General features: G+C 40.9%; 1 protein-coding gene and 1 non-coding gene across 2 annotated transcripts; both read right to left on the bottom strand.

The window, feature by feature from the left end:
- Positions 1–5,291: 5,291 nt before the first annotated feature.
- Positions 5,292–19,845, bottom strand: LOC121898377 (solute carrier family 25 member 36-A). The gene is made up of 7 exons (XM_042413389.1): positions 19,444–19,845; positions 17,344–17,508; positions 15,491–15,568; positions 11,529–11,629; positions 9,000–9,066; positions 7,619–7,908; positions 5,292–7,513 (listed from the first exon to the last, which is right to left on the bottom strand). The coding sequence occupies exons 1-7, from the start codon at positions 19,482–19,484 to the stop codon at positions 7,320–7,322; spliced, it is 936 nt and encodes a 311-aa protein (XP_042269323.1). The 5' UTR covers positions 19,485–19,845; the 3' UTR covers positions 5,292–7,319.
- A 449-nt stretch (positions 19,846–20,294) lies between these two features.
- Positions 20,295–20,367, bottom strand: trnak-uuu. Its single transcript has one exon. It is a non-coding gene; the product is annotated as a tRNA-Lys (tRNA).
- Positions 20,368–21,661: the final 1,294 nt, after the last annotated feature.

Genomic DNA, 21,661 nt, shown 5'->3' with positions numbered 1-21,661 from the left:
TAACATCAAGCTTTGTGCATATCTATTGCTCGTGAATGAGAGTTTGAGAGTGTGTTAGTATGTGTGCGTCAGCCCATCGCCTGCCTTTCAGTGCTGACTTGAGAGAAGCTGCCATGGTTGTTCTCACCAGCGCGCGCCAAATCCTCCCCAGTTCCTCCGACAGACACTTTACATCAGATGTTTTCATTCTCTGCCTTTCATTATGTCGTTTTCCTCACTACCCCTGCATCTACCCTCCTTTTCCCCTTCTCTCTCTCCTTCCATTTCCCTGGTTATCTGTCTCTATCCAGTCCTCATGTGTCACGTCTTCATCCTGTGGGTCTTTCTCTCCCTGGACCGGTTGTGAAGCCAGTCATAATTGGATGGCGTACTGACAGTCAAGCAATGTCACTGAATCACCATGAGGATTTCTGCTTGTTAGAAAATAAAGGGGGGTACTTTGTCTCAACTTGGCTGAACTTCCCTTCACTTTGCTTCCCATATGTAGGTGATTTGTGTGTGTGTGTGTGTGTGTGTGTGTGTGAGAGAGAGAGAGAGAGAGGCAGAGAGATGTCCCTGCATTCACCTCGAGCCAGTGTGTGTTAGCACTGTGGGTGGAAGATTCAAACAAAGCCAAAGATATGTGTGCTCATGTGTTTTGTGGATGCACTTTTACATGCACGTTTAAATTCACATTTTAGTCAAGTCACTAGACTGACTTTAAAATATTCATACTCTCTGTGTCTCATTGTTGGGAATAGTTGGAAATAGTTAAGTATATAAGTATTTAAAAATATGCAATTTCTTCGCTTGTATTAAAGGAATGGTTTGACATTTTAGGAAATACACTTTGCTTTCTTGCTTTGAAGTCAGATGAGAAGATTGATACCACTCTCATTCTCTGTTTGTTAAATATGAAGCTGGAGCCAGGAGACGGTTAGCCTAGCTTAGCATAAGCTAACTAAAAGCAGGGGGAAACAGCTAGCCTGGCTTTGTCCAAAGGGAAAAGAAATGTGCTTACCAAAACTTCTAAAGTTCACTGATTAACACATGATATGTTGTGTAAAAGTGTAAAAACAACATGTTTTTGCAGCCTGCATCTGTTTCCCTAATGCTTTCACTGTTCATCTACTAGCTCCGGTTATATTTAACAGACAAATATGTAAGTGGTATCAACCTTCCTATCTAATTCTGCAAAAAAGCGTAGTTTCCTAAATGTTGAATTATTCCTTCACTGTAACTGTTATAGTTGCTCTAGAACAGCCTTTTTACCTCACAGAGGCAATCACAAAAGAGTGAGGTCCTAGATCACCAAAAAGTATAAGCAACCACAACTAATATGTGAAAGGGTACATAACAGCTTGAGTGACTTTACAATATTCCTATGATCACAGAACAACCATGCTAAATGAAAGTTAAAGTCTTGGAAAAGAAACTGAAGAAGAGCTAGGGAGGCAGATCGAATGCATTTTCTTTTTAATCCATGCACGCTATGTGGTGTGCATAATGCCATGTGCATGTCGGCCATATGCTGTACTTGTGGTTTTCCACGTTGACAGTGTGGGCCGCGGTAGATATCTGAGGCAAGAAGAGAGAGGATTGTTTGTCTGAGTCTGGAGCCTGGCTGCTCACGAATCACAGCTACCGACTATTTCACCCTGGGCTACAGCTGCAGCAGACAGCCGTACGCTGGACAGACTGCTTTGGCTCAGCCTGAAGTTCATGTGTTCAGCCAATCGGTGACTCACCTGGAGGAAACTATCTCAAGAAACAACTGGGTGCCTCCAATTACTGGTCAAGGTTAGGAGGAGGCAACGTAAAAGACTGGATATACAGAGTCTCCAAAGTGTGTGAAGACAGAGCCTTCATACAGGAAACAGATGAACTGTCAAGGGGTTCTTTGGTTATATTTGTGGTTCTTATTCTAGCTGGAACCATGACTGAAACATCCAATTGTAAAATATAAGAGATGCATAAGGACAAAGAACTATCATCTAATTCTTTATAAAAGCCTTGGCGTTAAGGGACGCACATTGACGATTGACATGACGATTTATTTACTTGCCATGAAGAATCCTACTTAGCCTGTGACAATAGTGTGCAATGTCTTCCAATGACTTCTGTACCTCTTAAATGAGCTTTTTAAAGTGAGACTAACTTTTGGGAGAAGAAAAAACACATGCTTCCTCTTACAGATTGACAGTTTAACTCATAAGCAATAAGATGCACCCATTCTCAATTCAATACCCTTTTGCTGCTACTTGGTCTGACCAGTAGATTCATAAGGCTAATGTTAACAAACTTAGATGGATATTGCTGTGTTACTGACATTACTAAGTCAGTTCATGACTCATCCCCACTCGTACTACTGTTACAAGTGGTTTTAGCATTAAGAATAATTGTCTAATGTGGCTGCAGTGGCTGCTGTTCAGCAAAAGATAGTCTAGCTTTAAAGCATATGAAAGTAACCCTGATGATGTCATCAGGGATATCTCAAATTTGGCTTGAGACTTGAAATTTAAAACAGATTGCATTATGAACTTGGATTGAGGAGACTTTGAAAAACATTGGCATTTACCAGGCACAGAGGTTTTAATTCAAAACAGTATTTAGTTGCATATCGGAAATGTAGGAGCCTGTTTGTTTGTGTTGTGTTTGGAGCTTGAATCTAGGGAATCAAGGAAGTTCTAATATCTTGACATCAGCAGGACCTCAAAGATAAAAAAATCACTTTACTGGAAGTAGAAATTGGAGAGTGTAAAGCAAGTAAAGCAATAGGCTGCAAAAAATGGCCAAACCAAGAAAATGAAATGCTTGATATATGTGTAAAGACCGAAAAGCCGATTTTAATCTTTACGCTCAACTAAAATACAGATTACTGTCCAGATCCCCTGTTTTTAGGATTAAGCCAGACAACTGAAAACACCACAACACAGAGCCCAAAGCCCGTCAGGGATGGTGGAAATGGAACACAGCATTTTTCTGTTTCTTTCTCTACCCTCCCCTTCCCTTCCACTCCAGTTCAGAGGTAAACACGGTGCCAGTCATAACACCCTACTGGCACCATCAGGTTTGTTTTTTTTTTCTTCTGCCATTTCAGAGTGTGTCCCCAATGTTCAATTTACAAGTGCGGCACGACCAACATCCTGAGGCACTTTGTATTATTCCAAGAACGCTGGCGTTGCTGGCAGATTGTAGAGTATGTTTTGGGAACACACTCCTCCCTTTCAGTCAGACACAAAATAAATACGCATGGTGTCTGACTCAGGCTGGTCCTTCTGGAACTAATGTGGTGATGTGATGCTAGTGTTTAAGCCAGGAAATGAGATGTGAATAAGGTGTTTTTCAACTGAGGCTATGCCATCATTCATTTGGTATCTTTGCCCATTAATTTACTCTTTTTTTTATGTGCTTTTGTTTGCAAAAATTGGCCTGTGATTTTGGCTGGCTGCCTTATTTCATGTCACAAGTGTATCTGTGGTGCAGAATACAAGTGAACATTTGTTGATGGGTCTTTCTCATTCTCCCGTCTTTGGGATTGAGGAATGAGGCAGCAGCACCAGACTGCTGTCATCTTTGAGTATCTGCTCCACTGAGCTGATGGTGTGCTGAAAGCTTAGTAGGTCACCGCTACCACCTGCTGGTTACAAATCTAATTGCATCTTAGCAGCCATACATCAAACACATTTTTAAAAAAAATAATAATTTTAAGCAAATAATGAGTAACAAAGACTTTAAAAAGACACTTGAATATACTTGCACTCTTTGCATTTTATTGACTTTTTGTTTTACAAAAACAGGTATGAGAGAATGCATAGACCGAGCCACACTTACAGTCGGCTCATCAATGACAACATGGAAAAAAAAAAAACAAAGGGTGTCAGGAAAAGGCAACCATTTATTTAAAAAGATAAAAACACTGTTTGCAGCTATTCAACTGAGTGCACACATACTCCTATGGTCTCTTACACACAAGACACGACTGAATGACATACGTTGTCATTTAAGCAAGCACACGCAAAAACGCACATACACGCACACTCACTGGCACACAATGCAAACGTGTGGGTGCAAAAGAATAACCATGGGATGCAGGGAATAATGCATCATATCACAGACAACAGACACAAATATAGGTCAAAGAGATGCATATAACCGTACAGTTAAAGGCTCAATTCACCCAAACAAACAAAAAAGAAATTTTAATCAGAATTTCTCTCTAATGGTATTGAGGCTTGCATATAGATTTTGTATTATTTCTTCATGTTTTGATTTTCAGCCAAACATCAATGCATTACAGTTGAATCGAATTCTGTTTGTGGTGCTCAAAATAAAACTATCTGCAAGGCTAACTGCCACTAGCAGTAAAAGAGAAACTGTTTTTTGTAATTTGGGTGAGGTGACCTCTTATCAAGGTTAGGTACAATCAACTCACACTATCCGTATGGACCGTCGTTCTGTCCTGTTTTAAAACACATGGGAGTGTAGCCAGCACCGTGATATACAAACTACTAGCAGCAACGGGGTCACCCATGGTCTCACTACATCAATAGTGTGTGTTGATGGTACTGTCTGTAAGCATAAATACATCTCCGGTGAGATTTGCACAATGAGGCTAATCTAATGCATCCTTCATGTAAGCTGTAAAACTGAAAAGTGTTCACATTAAGGATCACATCAATAGTTTCAGCAGAAGCATCTGAGGCTGTTTGGGGCCACACACCTAAGCTGTTTCAACAATCTCAAGTACACTGGCACTGAGAAAGTGAGCATAGTTGAGCTGCATTTTATGCCAAAACTGCCCTTCCCTTCCACAGGAGCCAGGCATGCCTACTGCTGCACACCAGCATTCTCCCCTAATAAAGCAGTAAAGTGTTTAGATAAGGTATCAGTGTGAGTTAAAATACACAGGAGGACAACAGCAATGACTAGGGCTATTTAAAGTGAGACGCTTATTTGTGTTAGCATTGTAGGCTAAGCCGTGTCCTTAAAGGACCAGTGTGTAGGACTTATTGCCATCTAGCAGTGAAGTTGCAGATTGCAACTACCTGAATACGCCCACTCCCCTTCCCTTCCAAATGTATAGGAGAACCTACAGTGGCTGCAAAACTCAAGAATCCCACGAAAAATGCTCTCTACAGCCATAGTTTGGTTTGTCCATTCTGGGCTACTGTAGAAACATGACGGTGCACTATGGCACGCTCCAAGGAAGAGGACCTGCTCCCTATGTAGATATAAAGGGCTCATTCTAAGGTAACAAAAGCATAATGATTCTTATTTTCAGGTGATTATACACTAATTAAAACATACTCATAAATATTATATTACATTTCTGCCAAGTCCATTCCACTAGATGCCACTAAATTCTACACACTGCACCTTTAAAGTTTATGACTTGAGACAAAATGCACACATTATAAAGAGGCTAGATTCTTGTGTCGTGAGAAGGGAAGTTACTTCTATGGTTACTGGGGATAAATGAGGTGACAGCAAAACACCATTCTTGTTGTTTGCACTGTTTGAAGCAAAAAAAGTACCTTTCCATTCCATAAAAGGACATCAAAGTACATAAAACACTGATGATCAAAAAAACAAAAAGCTGTGTCAGTTTTTAAAATAGTTGAAATGTAGTAGTTTTGTGAATAGAGTTTGTGAATAACCAAATAATCAAAAGGTGTGTGTGTGTGGGGGGGGCGGGGGGTCAACAACAATATTTTTCACACTGGTCTGTATTTAATTAATGTGCGTTTATGAAGAGTATATTCTTGCCCACTTCCTCCACATACTGTCTAAACTGTACCACAAGTTTCCAGAGTAAACTCAGGAGGATTGTCCTCGCCTGTAAAACTAGCCTGGATTCTCCAACTGAGGGAAAACGAATGAGATGAGGATTCTAGAGAAACATTGAAAAGTGCTATGAGAACGATACCGTTGTTTGAGAAAAGGTAACAACTAACAAATCTCCCTCTCCTCTTAAGAAACGGCATTTGTCATTACGGGACAGACAAATGCAACAATCACAATCACGTTATGTAGGCATACCTATTTAATATATCTATCAATAGTACAATTTGTTAAAGTTTGTTAATTTTATTTATTTATTCATTTATATTCACATCATGGGTCAGTGTTTTTACTTCCTTGCCTTTAGTAAGGTTATTTCTCCTGTTTATTTACATTGCAGTAGTTAGAAAGGTGGGTCATATTCTGGTTTAATTTGGTGATGTTTTAGCCTCTGTCTGACCTTAGTGACTAATCTTCTTCCACATAACACGTACAGGTTCAGAGGTCAATGTCATTATGCAGACTTCACTTAAAATAAGCAAGCTGTTTTCATAGGTAGGCTTTCACGTAGGTATTTAGTGTAAATGCATGTAAATTGCGAACAGTAGGGTTATAAAACCCTTGGGTGGGTGTGTCTACTGTACGTTCACAATATGCAAGAGGTTCTCTAAGGGTTCCATGGGCGCCTGAAATCACCCAATACCAGTGTTCAACTACATTTCTACACTTTTTGTAGCATACTTTGACAGGTCAACCAGAGCTCCACTTCCTCCTACAGCCATTGTGCATCTTAGTCTACATCACATTTTCACACAAGGCACGTTTACCTCCCTCTACCTTTTTCCCTCTGTTTATCAAAACTCAATAAGCCTCAAGCACTGACTGCTCCTTGTTTTCAAAAACTTCAGAACCCTCGTCAGATACTTCAGCTCAAAGGATGCATGGTAGCTCCTGGCTCTTGGCATCTTTACAGTTGGACCTCTAGTGGTACTCTTAGGGCTGCAGGGGACACTGCATGATACTAGTATATTTTAAAAACTGATCATAACCGTGACAGCAAAGCCTACAGCTGGAGAGGGTCTTCTATCCACTAGGTATTAAGGACTAGAATTAATGTACTTCTCTTTCATTAGTATTGTTAGAGGCAGAATATACTGTAACTCAGGTTCTTTCTTCAGCACTCTGAATCAGAGCTTGCACAAGCAACGTATTTAACCAAAAGGGAGAATAGGATGGAATAAAAATGAAAATAACATTTCAATAGAGTAAAGTGAGGGAGGGCAACCATTTCAATTCCACTGCTTAACCCAGATCCCAAATCAATAGGAGGATCGTTTTAATCCTCCTCCTTGTGCCAGACCCTTTGGTCATAAAACAAATCTCCCTACTTATTTTTAACAACCACTCGTGTCACTGAGACAAAGGTCACGGTGCCGTCTCTGTCCTCTTCAGGCGAGCGGGTTGTTGTGCTAGCTGGTGTGCAGTTGCTCTCTTTCTCTTTTCTACGTCTCCAAACAAGGGCAGGGTTACATGTAATCTCTAAAAGGGGGAAGACTTTAACCGTTCAGTAGGTAGACCACCAGCTCGTAGGTGCACATCATGATGGCGGTGTTGGGGATCTGTCGTACCAAGTGGGTGGTGAGGCCGCGGTAAAGGGCACGGTAGCCCTCCTCTTTGGGCACTGTTGTTAGAGTCTGGAAGAAGGAGCGATACTTAGTGCCCTCCTCACGTAGCCTGGTGCGGATCACCTCTGTAAAGGCGAGAAGATATGAAAAGTTAAAGGAAAAGTCCACTCTCAGATTAAAGCCAGAACATTCAGCTAAGACTATTATCTTATTGCTGATCACAGACTCACCATGAGGATAAGCGATGGTCGTGGCACAGGTCTTGGAGGTGGCAGCAGCGAGCATCATCCCCACAAAGTCTGAAGCATCTTTGGATGCCTCCTCTTCCTCATCCATGTTCTGTGGTGCCTTGGCCTCCAAGAGGCGCCGTTTGATGTTTTCATAGATCACAAAGTGGATCACAGTCTCTGAGATACCGGCGTAGGATGCTGACATACCCCTGTAGAAGCCTCGTAGGCCATCTGACTGATAAACCCGCCGCACACACTCAAATGCACTCATCCTTCGCTCACCTCGATTCCTAAGAAAAAAAAAGGAAAAAGATACATTTGAAAAGTCACAAGTAAAATGACTGTAGATGCAAGCAATCGACATTAAACAACAACAACACTATTTGTTTATTGAATAAGGAAGTAAAATGATGAAACTGATTGTAAAAGTAGATGCCTAAATTATATTATAGCACACAGCCCCAACTCACACAAAAACATAAAAAAACTGTTAACCAGTTAAGGGAGGGAAAAAACAAGACTAAAGACTAGGAGCTATCAGGAGCATGCCATGCACTAGTTACAATCTATAATCAGTTCACTGAGTGGTTCCGCAGAGTCTTAATGTAAACAACAAACACTAAAGTCAGTGTTTTCAGGTCCATATTTTCTTTGTTTGGTCATTCCTTTTCCTTTTCCAATTCCTTTGGGATTTTCTGTATGTACAAGGGAAAGAGTACATCAAGACCCAAGAAAAAATATCACTTAACACAGATAATAAACACTGATGTCAACTTTGTGTACCCTATGTAACACTATGTATTACATAGGGTACTAACTGTTATGTGATTATAGTGTCGTAGAAATCATTCTGATTCTACAAGTTTTTGTTTACAGACAAAGTAGTCTATTCCGTCGCTTATAATAATAAATCACCCACTTCCATTGGCATTTTTCAAAAAATCTAACTAAAAATCCAGCCATGGAACATAGCCTTATTCAACAGTATGTTGTGTGGTTCACTCTGTATGTCTCAATTCAACATTTCAGCTTTTAGCTACCTTTAATGAACACGGTCTGTCGTTTTTTTTCAGACATGTCTGCGAGAACAACAGGACACAGAGCGTTGGTGAATTTTATGTATATGGACAAAACAAAGTTACAATGACGCAAGTACCCATGGTGTCGCGCTGGTATTCATGGGAGCTGTAATTTTTTTCTAAAAATCAAAAACCTCCAATTGCAAGTGCTGTAGGGGATGCCGTTTTAAACCCCAGGAATGCAATTTATTTTTCAGAAAAGATAGGTAAAAAAAAATGCTGAATAAGAGAGGCTAACCAGGACGGGATGTCATGACCAACTCTCTATATTGCTCACACCCTAGTGACAACGTCATCTTTACCTGGCGTCCAGCTGTAGACGGGTCTTTATGAGCCATATTGGATTGGTTGCTGTAATGGCTGTAAAACCTGCGGAGGAAAAAAACACAAGATTACATTTTGTTCAAATCCTAGAGATACTATGGTCTTCCTAAGTGTCAAGCTGCCAGTGACACAGGAAACTGTTCACAAACTAACACTCAAAGTAAGATGTAAATGTTCTTTAAAGGGGATCTATTATGCTCATTTCCAGCTCTGTATTTTTATTCTGGGACTTCACTAGAGTAGCTTTGCATGATTCACAGTTCACAAAACTCACAAAATTTATCTTATACTTGCCCTTTATTCAGCCCTTCAGTTCAGCCTCTGTCTCTAACAGGCAGTCTTAGCTCCTATCTCTTTAAGGCCCCCTGCCAGATAAGCCCACTCTGTTCTGATTGGCCAGCTTTCCAGAAGCCCGCTGAGGGGCAGCCATATCAGAGTCATGTTAAGTTACCGCTGATGCAAACCCAACATTTCCTGCTTTTCTGCTTCAACTTAAAAGCTTTTAAATGACTAAATAAATGGAGTGGATGAGTCGGAGCTCCGTTAGTGGCACTGAAAACTGGTTGACACAACAACATATGGAGATATCTGGAGTTGTTCAGCAGATCAGTTAGAAATAATGCAGGGAGAAAAAGTACAAGCAGAAACAGCCACAGTGATGATGTTTGATGAAGAGCTGCAGACGACCAGCACACCTCCAACAGGTAAACAACTTATTTTACTTATTCAAGTCATGGTTTGGCATGACTACCCCCAAAACAATAGGAAAATCCCATAATGTTAGCAGAGCGGAGCTTGCATGCTCTACGTGGGCTGAAAGTAGAAAAAAAAGTATTCAGAGCAGTCTGAAGCCAGTGCTTTTTACTCACAGGGATTACTTCTTCATATGTTAACCTTATTATCTGACACTTTGGCAAAGTTTAATATGAACATCCAACATTGTAAAGGAAAGGAAAAGCATAATAGGTCCCCTTCAAGTTACATTCATGTTGACAAAGATTATGTAAAAATGTTTTTTAAAGGAAATTTAAGTCACAAAGGCAGCTTAGAGAGATAGAGAGAGAGAGAGAGAGAGAGAGAATGCTAGCCCCTCTATAGACTATCCTGTGTGTATGCTAGTGGGGAAGCAACCATAAAAATTGTATGAAGTGCAAACAACTGAAATAAAATGCATCTTATCCACTGGCCTAGATGACAGGGAAGTACAGAAAAGAAATGCAGAGAGAGAAAGAGAAGAACCAGATATAAAAAGAAGCACAGATCTGTGGCGAGTACTCACGCAGACCCAAGTAACTCCTCACAGATGCAGCTAGAGACCCCTGGTGGTGTGGGGGGTCTCATGCCCTTGCGAGAGGAGAACTATGGTACAGTAACAGCCTAAAACAGACACAGGCTTGTGTGTAGCAAAATGACCCGGCATGCAACCATTTTACTTCCCCACCATTCACAAATTTTAACCCACCATATTCAACCTCATGTGAAATGAATATCCCCGAACCAAGGCAGCAGAAAGGACAGGTCGGAAGAGTACAGCTCAGTTCTTGTTAATTAAAAAACTGCTATGTAGGCTGCTGAAAGTGACAATAAGGAACATTAAAAACACAAATGATGTGAGTGTTGTGAGAATGGCCCACTGACATTTTGCTCAGGCTCTATAACTAATATCTTCACGACCCTGTTTTAGCTTGAGGGTGATTTATCTACCAAGTGTACCTCCATTGTTAGTCATAGCTCTGCTGTAGGTATCATGTATCAACTCACAGATAAGATTAACCACTGGACTGTCGACACCTCATCACCTGTCAGCTCAGCTCAGTCAGGTCTCACACTACAGAATATATAAAATTGCCACAGGAGAGAGATGTACTGACAAATGCTGACCTTGAATGGGCTGTTGAAAGGTCTGAGTCACGGTGTGCTAAAAGTGGTGCTGTGGTGAGCCTGTCAGATTCACCCTTATACACACACATACACAGACACTGTAGCTGCAGCTGTCTGACTGACCCACATTGTAATGTTTCAGTATTCCCAGCTGAACCAGACTGACACGAGAGTAGATAACCTACCCTTGACATGCAAATCGTCAGAGAATAATGATACAGTATTTAAATAGGGCCTTTTGGCACGTTTTTAAGTGCTCTTAAGATTACTGTGTTGGCAGTATGTCTGGAGAAAGGAGGCAGGATATGTTTTTGAATACACAGGGTCTTCACGCACATGTGTGCTTAAATTGCCAAAATTTGTATTATTTCAGTCACAAGTCCTTTGAATCAAACACAACACAAACTAGTTCTACAACCGCTTGCTATTTACAGAGGGATCAATGTAATAGCAAAGGCTGACAACAGCATTACAGAACATACATTACACAAGCCTGATCCTGTATTCCTACTGAACCAGACCAATCCGATTTGCTCAGCATTTCTGACGAGCATGCTGGAAATGTGTGTGTTAAAGAGCATTACATGTTGGTGAATGTCAATCTGTTACCTCACACATATAGTTACCTGCCATTCCAGCCGAGACCATGTGAACCTGTGTGGAGTCAGGTTCCAACACTCCGTTCAGTTTCTCTTTGGCAGTGGAGTAAGCAGCAAAGTAGATTGCTCTATTGAGAGTGAGGAAAAAAAAGTCAGTGCCTTTCATCAATATATGCCATGTTTTTGTGTAAAGCTTATTAGTCTCATCCTTGCATGCGCCTCGAGTAGGGATGTAGCTTATTAATTACACTACATTCACAAATCAAACTGTCTCCATGTCAGGTTCAGCTTAATGAGCTTTAAAAATTCATTAAGTGTAAAGCCAAGAGTAGAACTAACAGTTCAGTATAAAAAGCATATGTCTTTGTTTTCACTAATTATCGTTGCTAATTAAAAAGGTCATAATGATCATGTTCATGCTTGTATCTAAACCGACTGTTTGTGCTGTTTTTGCTTTTTCCCTCCTTGCAGCAATACGGCTGTATAATGTGCAGTCTGGTTCAATTGTATAATCATCTAACTACAGTGTTTCCCCTAGGTTGACTGCTTTGGAGCGGTGACGGCGGCGGGACAGGGCATATGAAAAACTCAAGACACTCATCAGCCAGACATTTCTCCGTTCTTTGTTAAAGAGCAGCTGAGATTGACACTAAATGAGAATTGCTGGTCCACCTTAAAAGTCAGTCCACCTTAAGTGAGCCTAGTCAAGTTAAGCTAACATGATGTTGCTAACTTTGGGGCCGTCCCCCTTCGATAGATGAGTATTTTCTTTGTCTTGAGGAGCTGTAGCATTTATTAACTGACATACAGCCTGTACTGTACATTAACTGCCAGATTGACAACTTACTGCTAACCTTTTCCTCTGCTCCGCTTGCGTTCACGTCACGTGAACTTGCGCAACTACAAACGCACATTTTTATATACACAAACACACACGCGCGCACTGCCCTATTCTTTAACGGAGCTGCGCTTCTCTTGTACCTTTCACATAGATGTCCTTTGAAGAACGAAGAGGGAGGATGACTAAAAAAAATCCACAATAACGTTGTTATTATTATTATTGTGCTCGCACAGTGTGCAAGTGCATATCATTAGTAGCTCATTGATATTAATGATCGTCTTTAATTTTAGCAGCGGCACTAATAATTTTGCAGCCGCGGTGCACTGAATATAGGGGAAACACTGAACTATAAAGCAAGGACTCTCTGTCTGTCTGTTTGTATGTGTGTACTTTGCACGTCTCGAGATCCTTTCATCCGATTGACTTCACACTTAGTGGGTGTATTGCTGGGGACCCAAGGAAATGCAGTGTCGAGTGTGAAATTGTTTGGATGAGAAATGTTAAAGATATCATAAAAAGAAGACATTTAGCGGATCTTGACCTCTCCAATATGGCGGCGGCATCTACTGGTGTAAATACCGGCGATGCATTTGTTTACCAGCGGATCTTGACCTTTTCAATATGGCAGTCATGCAGATGCATAGCTGCAACATACAGAAGCCAAAGGAGTCTCTGTCTGTCTTGATATTTCTCGATAACCGTTCATCCGCTCAACTTCACACTTGGCGGGTGCGTTTCTGAGGACCCAAGGAAGTGCAGTGTTGAGTGTGAAGTTGTTTGGATGAGCAGTTCTTGAGAAAGCTGCAAGCAGAAATACCAGAGGAGAACAGAGCCGGAGAGAGGGAGGCTGGATTGAGAGAACACCAGCCTGCCCAAAACAACACACAGCGGCCGATACAGAAAACACATGACGGAAATAAGAATCACACAATCTTATTTAAGGACACTTTCACATCAATGAAACTAATCTGACTAAAATGGAAGGAGTCTCTGTCTGTCTGTATATATGTATGTCTGTCCCATCTGATTGATTTCACACTTGGCGGGTGTATTGCTGAGGACTGAAGGAAGTGCAGTGTCCAGTGTGAAGTTGTTTGGATGAGCGGTTCTCAAGAAAGCTGCAAGCAGCAATGCCGGAGGCCAAACAATCGGCCTGTTCCAAACAGACGCGTTTTGAACGGGCACTGCACTAGTTTGTCAAACGTGCTTAGTCAGACTCATAAGGATACTCAAAGCTCATTAGTCACATTATTAGACAGACAGTGTTTGTCTGTTCATTCATCTTTAAATCTGCGTCACAGCTCAGGAGACCTCGTTGCCTTCACCTCCCACAGTCCACTGCATCAGCATTCATTCATGTAAGATGTTAAGAAAACACTCTACATATGCTTAGCACTGGCACCTGCTTGCTGCAGTGTTAGCCATTAGGCACCACTTTGCTCCTATCATTACCACACTGAGGGCTATTAATAATCATAGTTGTTATACATTATTAACTAACTGCAGTCAGTTACAGTATTTCCCAGAAACTGACCCAATACTGTTTTCAAAATGCTGCTGTTGCCATTTTTCCACAGGAACACTTCACCATCCAGTAAAAAGCGTAAACTGCTGAGCAGGCAACGAAGATGAATGAGACCAACATGACCATGTATCCAAGTCCCTGTGAGAGTAACATAAAGCTGATGTTTCTCACAGCCATGTCTCCCTGAAAAACACTCAAAATATCCAAAACTCACCTAGAAATAGTACTGAGCCAGTGTGACTGAATCACGTCTAAGTAATAGTTAATATTAAATAAATGTCAGACGCTGATAAGAGTACAGAGTTGAAAAAGTGAAGATGATCCTGACAAGCGGTGTCTGAGCTGTCCTAAATGGCCACTGTGCGGAGAATTAAAACTTTTTAATCCACATAACAACATGGTCTCTCTCCGTTTTTTCTCTGGCCAACAATGTTGTGTTCAGGTGTGTAACGAGGAATGCAGCAACAGTAATATTCAGAAATATGCTTTGCTATATACAGTATGCCAAACACCAGATTTTAAGAAATCCTCCTGCATGATTGTATTAAACTCCAGAGGAGCAATAATGTTGCAGCAAAAATTTGGCAGATTTTTAATTTGATCAAATAATCAAGTAGTTAAAGAAATCCTGTGCATATTAACATTAACAAAGAACTAGTGTAGTGCCGGTTTAAAACGTGCTTGTTCAGAATGGGCCGATTGCTTGGTCTCCAGACGCTACTTAATCACAGAAAAAAAATCACAGTTGATGTGAGGCGTGAATGACTATATACTCCAACAACATGAAAGAAGCCAACATTCTGTTATGCACAGGTGTTATAAATAATTAGTACTCTACTAGTAATTAAATGGTCTTTTCTCATGTCAAGTAAAATAAGGGCTGCCTTTAAAAATAAAATAACATAACAGAGAGCTTTTGAAAAAACATGCATCCTAAAATAAAGTGGATCGATCAAATTGGGCTCTTAGATCGTTTATTTTCTGTGCCTTCAGTTCAGATTTGAGTGGGTATGTCTTTGTCTTGTAGTGGCTTTTCACAATTGCCATGGTCTTGGAACTAATGAGAAATACTGGTTTTGAACTGCCGGTGGAAAGAAGGAACATGTAAGGGTCTGTCCATTCTTGATTAAAAGCTGTTTTCACTGTCTAATTTTCTCTTTTTAGAGCAGGCCATGTTAAATTACTTCCCTGACTCCCTTCTTTCTCCAACTGTAGTCTCTCGTCTCCTCTCTCCCCCGTGTTTGTGACTGTGTGTTCCAGTCAGTGCTTATCGGAATGCACAGATTACATTGGCTGGGTAACATCATGTGAGGTCAAGAGCCGCTAAATTATTTCTTTTAATGATTAACATTTCTCATCCAAACAACTTCACACTTGATACTGCACTTCCTTGTGTCCCCAGCAACACACCTGCCAAGTGTGAAGTCGATCGGAAAAATGGTTGTCAAGAAAACCAAAACATAAGACATAAATACATACAGAGACTCCTTCCTTTATAGTTAGATGTCTTCACTTGAATGAAGCCCTAACTCCTTGATAGTCTTTCAGTTCATACTCAAAGGAGATACATGTTGCTAAGAATATGATGAAGATGATAAGTGTAGGTGACGAGGGTCAGCTTACCTGGAAGGTGCCACACCCACCAAGTTTGGCCCCAAACCCCTGAAGAGGGAGCGAGGTCCTTCTTTCTCCAATATCAATCTGAATATGAAACAGAGAAATATACAATATGACTTTACATGGTATTTCTTATTACTGGCAGATATGCATTTTCTACTGGTGTTGTCCAATGTCTGGCAATCAAATTTCACTTAACATTCCAAACACATGTCCTCCTTAAATCATGTAGGATGGTATTCAGATTTTTGTCCAAAATGTATGAATTCCTTATTTTTGGTGCCACCAGATTTTGTCTTTAGCAGCCCTGTCAAACCAAAGTTTCAACCTCTGTACAGGCAGTATTAAACATCTACTAAACACATTCATTCTCCCAGCAGGATGAACGCCTCAGATATGAAAGACAGCATGGCCTTTGCTCTCATTCCATCCCTGAAACAAAACTAGCAGGGCTCTAAAAATAGCAAAATTGTCAGTAGTCAGGTGACAAGTCGTTTGCCTCGTCAGAAACACCTTTGTATTGTGGGGTGTACTGAACACGACAGGATCAAGGGGACAAGTCTTCTGATTTTTTAGTCTTAAGAATAGGTTAAATTCAATCATGAATATGAAGGATTGTGTAACAATTTAAATATGGACAATGGACATAATGAACAAACACATAAAAAAGTTGTCCAGTTTAACCTGTCCAGTAACACCTGACCAAGGGCTAGAACAACATGCATTTGTATATTTATGTAGGTTTGTGTACAGCTCTTGAAAAGCAAATGTAGTCCAGTCTCCTTCGCTACATGTTGCATGTGTCAACATGTGGTGTGCTGCATTCAGCCTAGATGGCCGCAGGGGCTGGTCCGATGACCATTTTGAAATTTTCATGGAGCCTCACTGACCACACCCTATCCATCATTGCCTGCAACATGTCAACGATGTAATGTGATTGGCTGCAAGCTGCATGTTCTTCAGTCTATTTAAATAGAGTTATACTACTTTTAACGTAACTGCATACTTACTTTTTGATTTGAGAAAAACACAAGACATGTCTGCTCTCCATGATTATTGCAAGCTCTTTATCTAGTTATGAAGACATAAAATGAACAGACCTGAATTTCCCAAAAGGCATACTAGTATTTGGATGCAGCTCTGTATTCGACAGGAGTTTGAAAAGTGAAGACATTTAGTGAGGAATATACTGCCAGCCTACAGAACAAAGTTTCTACTGCCAGAGTGACTGGTGCCTCATTTAACTGGACTTAGTTCAGAGAATTTGAGAAGTGGCAGGGTGCCATCAAACATACTTTTTCCAGAGGCTTGGAGCAACCCTGACATGACCTCTTTAGAAGAGACTCAGCCATTCTCCTCCTCATGGATTAGATCTAATTTCTTTCAACATCACAACTGGCAATCTCTCAAAATCAAAATAGGTATTTGAATAAGTGGACCTAAACTAGAAAAAATGCCTGTAATAACAAACACAATGAGTCATGAGAAATCACAAATTTATGAAAATCTGAAGAGTAATAATAGTTGGACCCCCTTATGAAATTTCCTGTTTGGCTAAAGTTACTGATGTGTGTGGTTTTCCCAAAGGGTGAAGTTGTAGAGTTGGGTTTCAGGGATTGGTTGGCTTTGCCAAGGGGACATCAGCCAGACCAAACAACAGCAACAGCAACATGGTGCCTGCTGAAGAAGAAACCATGACTCTGCAGCCAAATCTCTCTGGGAGAGCAGGGAGGAGGAACCCTGAGCTATATACATAAGCAGCTTCACTCATTTATGAACCATGTACACAAAATACACACTGTATGTAAGAATTGGTAGTTTTATTAGTCTGATTGTGATAGATGTTGTTGAATACCCACTTGAGGCAATGCAGGGGCCCTGGCGGGGACATGCGAGCCACACTGGCCCCGTTGACAGTACTGAGCTGAACCTCAGACACATAGAGGGTGATGGAGGATGACTGCAGACGCGTCTTCACTACTTCCAGTGGACAAGTCAGTATGGCTCCTACCGTGCCCCCACATCTGGCAGAAAGACAGAGATGGGAAAGGTCAAGATGAGATGGCAAACAATCTCCTGTCTCAGCTGATAGAACAAGACTGAAACTGAGTATTCCCCTTTTTCAGCAACAGCTGGGGATGGACGGTCATAGGTGTGAAAAGCATTAATTCTCTCGCACAAATAATTTAGCCAATGGTGTGGTCGGTGGAATCCTAAAGTTCCATGGCATGTTGACAGGAAATAGCACAGTGTGGGAAAAGAGAGCCAGTCAGGAAAGCTTTTTGTTTCTTGGTGAATAACAGCAAGCTTCTGTTCAGTGCCATACCACATTCCAAACTCACAGATGTATGTATTTTCACTTAAGAATGTGTATAATAACGACTGCAAATAATATTGTCTTTTGTTTTTGACAAGCTCGAGAATAGGGCCATCACATTAGAACAATTCGGTTGACATAAAGTAATCTTTGTAAGATGGTATGTTTCTCATTTTACTTCTCTTGTGTTAAAACCCAACATCTGACAGCTGTAATTTGTTATGACAAATCATTTACAATTTCAAAAAAACTTTTACGTAAATCTTAAGAAAAAAAAGTTTTTAAAAATCTTTAAAAAACCAAACAAAAACAAACAGTGTAAGACGCTCTTTACTGACAAAATACTACACCTAGGACATCTGTTCATGACCAGCTCAAGTATGCCAGGAGAGTCACCTGCTCCGGTAACGGATATAAGGAAGATTGATAAAACAAACATTATCTAGATGGAAATCTGACAAGGTCATAATAGGCAGGATAGAGTTAGGCAACAACAACAGTTATGTTTAGTAGGGGTTACTTTCCAATCAGCACCAAAGCTGAGATAGTAAGTCCTGTCAACAAGGTTTTTGGCAGAGGTAAGCTGATGGGTGTGGGGCAGTCTCAGAGAAAGCAGGACATTGGCATTGGAAAAGCGGAAAAGTCTGATTTGATCTCAAGTAGGCCCTGGCGTTAAGGTTATTATAAGTTGTTATGCGAAGAAGGGTACATTTAACATGTTTGGCCCATCAAACTAGAAGCATATTGTATTTTGCTGTAATTATATACAATTACATTTGTATTTATACGTGTAGCCATAAAATAAAATAGGCAATGCTCTAAGAGAAGTAAGAAGAAAAAGAACAACAACAGCATTAAACTCACTGCAGTTCTAAACAATTGCAAGTTTAGTTCTCGTTTACAGGACATAATTATAATAGACCTGAGTCTTAACTCATTCCCTGGGCAGCTTGAGGCGAGATGGCATGATACTACAATCTTAATATTTGCTTGTTGTTTCACCTATTTCCTGAGGCTGAATGCCAAAAAGCCAGAGGTGTGGAACTCAAGTTTAAACTAGATTCATCCCTTCATCATCCAGATTTTGCAGACTAGTATGACAAGATAATCTAGACGGCACTCCACAGTGCAAAGATGTTGCATCAGACAGTGTGTGTGGTGTATAAACAATGTTTTCTAGATAAGCTCCCCCCCGTTTGTTTTGATACACTATCGTTACGGCCGATGCGACACACATGTTGTGCTCACGGCGGGTTCGTTCAATTAGCTACACGACATACAGCTGTGAAATATTTCATATAAAATGTCACAATGGCTTCGAAGAGTCAGTGATCGCGGCAGAACACGCTTCCACCCGCCAGCCACTTTCATTCAAACACTGAAATGTCATTGTAACTTGTGACATTGAGCCCATCTCCTCCCACGGGTGCACATGCGTGGACAAGACTGGTTAGCTGACATCTGACACACTGATGCTAACACTGATCTTCAAGTTAACACTATGCCCCTAACCAAAACCAACAATAACATGAACACACCAACACAAACACCACATTACATGTAGCTATTGGCGATAGTTAGCCCTGGGCCAGCTCTTGCATGTACGTTAACGTCAGGTTATGTGACATGAGGATTTACTCACCCTCCAGCAAACAGATGAACTAAAGTATCTCTTTGACTCATTATGTATCATATTCGACGAGAACCGTCCACGGGGCACCACACGGGACCCCAACCTAGCAAGCAATTGATACTCAGCACGGCGGTGTTGTGGTGGAGGTCAGCTGCGTGGAAAAAAAAATGAGGGTATGTAACAGCTAACTGAGCTAGCTTGCGTTAGCTGTCACAGCTAACGGGTTTCCGGCGGTAAAGGTCGATGTCAGAGCGACAGGTTTGCGTCTCCTCCTTTAGAAACAGGATAATGCTTCAGCATAGTGCGCGTGTCTTTAATGTTTCAGAGTAATTCCAGTCTTGTAGCACTAACAGCGACTGTGGACGTCCACGACTCGGCCTCCTTCACGTCACCGTGCCTTTGCCTCACTCACTGAGAGCCCTGCGGGTCAGCTCGCAATGTTTATCGTCGAATGGGAAGCCGCAAAACAGAAGCTGTGATTGGCTGATGTGTGTCCCGTAAACCCGCCCCGTCACTATTCCTTCACGTGATACCGCGGAAGGCAGAGATGAGACAGGACTGACTGAGTTAATACGCAATGAGGTAAACTGAACCACGACTGATTTATCCTTTGGTAGGTTTACACTAGAAAATCAGTTACATACAACCATATAACTGTGACACCAGCGCGAAGCCGCATTACAAGTTGAGTAGTTGTGACAGATACCTGTGTCATTGAGAATCATACAGGAACTAAATGCCCCCTTCTTGGAAAACTCCACTGTTGGCATATTTTGCAATATGTCCAATTCATGTCCAATTAACTAATGTACAACGAAATTACATCGAGAAGAACAGAGTAAACACTGTAAAAGCACTACCGCCCGAACAGGGACTTGAACCCTGGACCCTCAGATTAAAAGTCTGATGCTCTACCGACTGAGCTATCCGGGCTCTGTAAGTTGCAGTAATATGATATTCAATTATCCTTTATTCAGTATAGCTACACTTACGATTCTGTTGATGATCAATTGAATGGGAAACCACAATTTTCATGAAAGTGTGGCCTGAAGCTGCATTTTAATTCTTTACTTTATTACTTTATTCTTTAATTCTTTTCTAAGTGGGTGTAGCTATTAATATAGTGGCACTATTCATCTAATGAAAGTTAAATTACCATCATTTACAGTATAGGTTGACAAAGACCTGTAAACTGAAAACTAACAATGACCTCCCAAACCCATACCCAGTTTCGTTTTCCATAGCCTAGAAGTCACCAGTTTCCGCTTACATAGTTTACATTCCTGTAGACTACCTTCCACCTAAATTCTGGTGGCGGTTAAATATAACTTACCAATCAGCATTCCTATTGGGCTGATTTCTGTTTCATCATCGTGCCCTAAGTAGGGCTGTGCTATCACCCAGTAGCACATACCAGCTTTTGTATGCCACATGGCCTTTTCACAGTAATGTCACATTTACATGAGTGAAGTGGTGTAGGTGGTGCACACGGCTATGCACTAACCTCTCCCATGGATCTGTTATGTAACACTACTAGACTTGGGAGGATTTATAACATTTTTAAAAGAAGGAACCCATTGTTGCAGCCTGTAAATAGTCCCTGAGCTTATATGACATGGATGATATGATGGATTTAGACATGGGAAAAAAACTGCTACCCACAAATGCTGACTGATTTGACCTCAGTCCATTTTAGTATATGTGACCCAAATATTTCATACAGAGGTTCTTTGTGGATTTACTATGGGCAACTGTAAGTGTGCGTGTGTTTGTGTGTGTGAGGAAGGGAGGTGAACTGAGACTTGAGACTCTGTGTACACAGAAAATGAGGTTTTCCAATTTGGGCAGCAGAATAAAATCCATACGCCACTTAATTTCATAATTACAGTAGCAATTTAACCAGGACAGATCATGTGCCACAGTGTGTCTGCTGGGGTCAACGATCTAGACTTGGCACAATCTGATTCTTTGTTCATACAAAAGCTGCAGTATCACGGCATCTTTGTCATAGATCACTTCACATCACAATAATGCACACAGCATGCAATCTTTATTATAAAATCAAATCCCCAAAACATTCTGCCTTAAAAAATGCATTTACAGCTGCCTGTCTTTGAATCAAATATGCAATGACAGCAAGATTATTCATTGTTTCACTCACTTTAGCATATTTTGCTATGCTACAAATGACAGTTAATTCGTGATTTGTGGTATGATATATATCTCA

The sequence above is a fragment of the Thunnus maccoyii genome, chromosome 6 (genome assembly GCF_910596095.1).
Source record: "Thunnus maccoyii chromosome 6, fThuMac1.1, whole genome shotgun sequence".
NCBI classification, from domain to species: domain Eukaryota; kingdom Metazoa; phylum Chordata; class Actinopteri; order Scombriformes; family Scombridae; genus Thunnus; species Thunnus maccoyii.
This window is presented reverse-complemented; position numbering and strand designations above follow the sequence as displayed.

Bases quoted from the DNA above. Each gene is read 5' to 3' on its own strand.
- LOC121898377 (XM_042413389.1), bottom strand. From the start codon at position 19,484: ATGAGTCAAAGAGATACTTTAGTTCATCTGTTTGCTGGAGG. The intron at 15,569-17,343 runs GTGGGTATTCAA...TTTCATATTCAG, and splicing joins GGGCCCCTGCATTGCCTCAA to ATTGATATTGGAGAAAGAAG. The intron at 9,067-11,528 runs GTAACTATATGT...TTTCCTCCGCAG, and splicing joins GGTCTCGGCTGGAATGGCAG to GTTTTACAGCCATTACAGCA.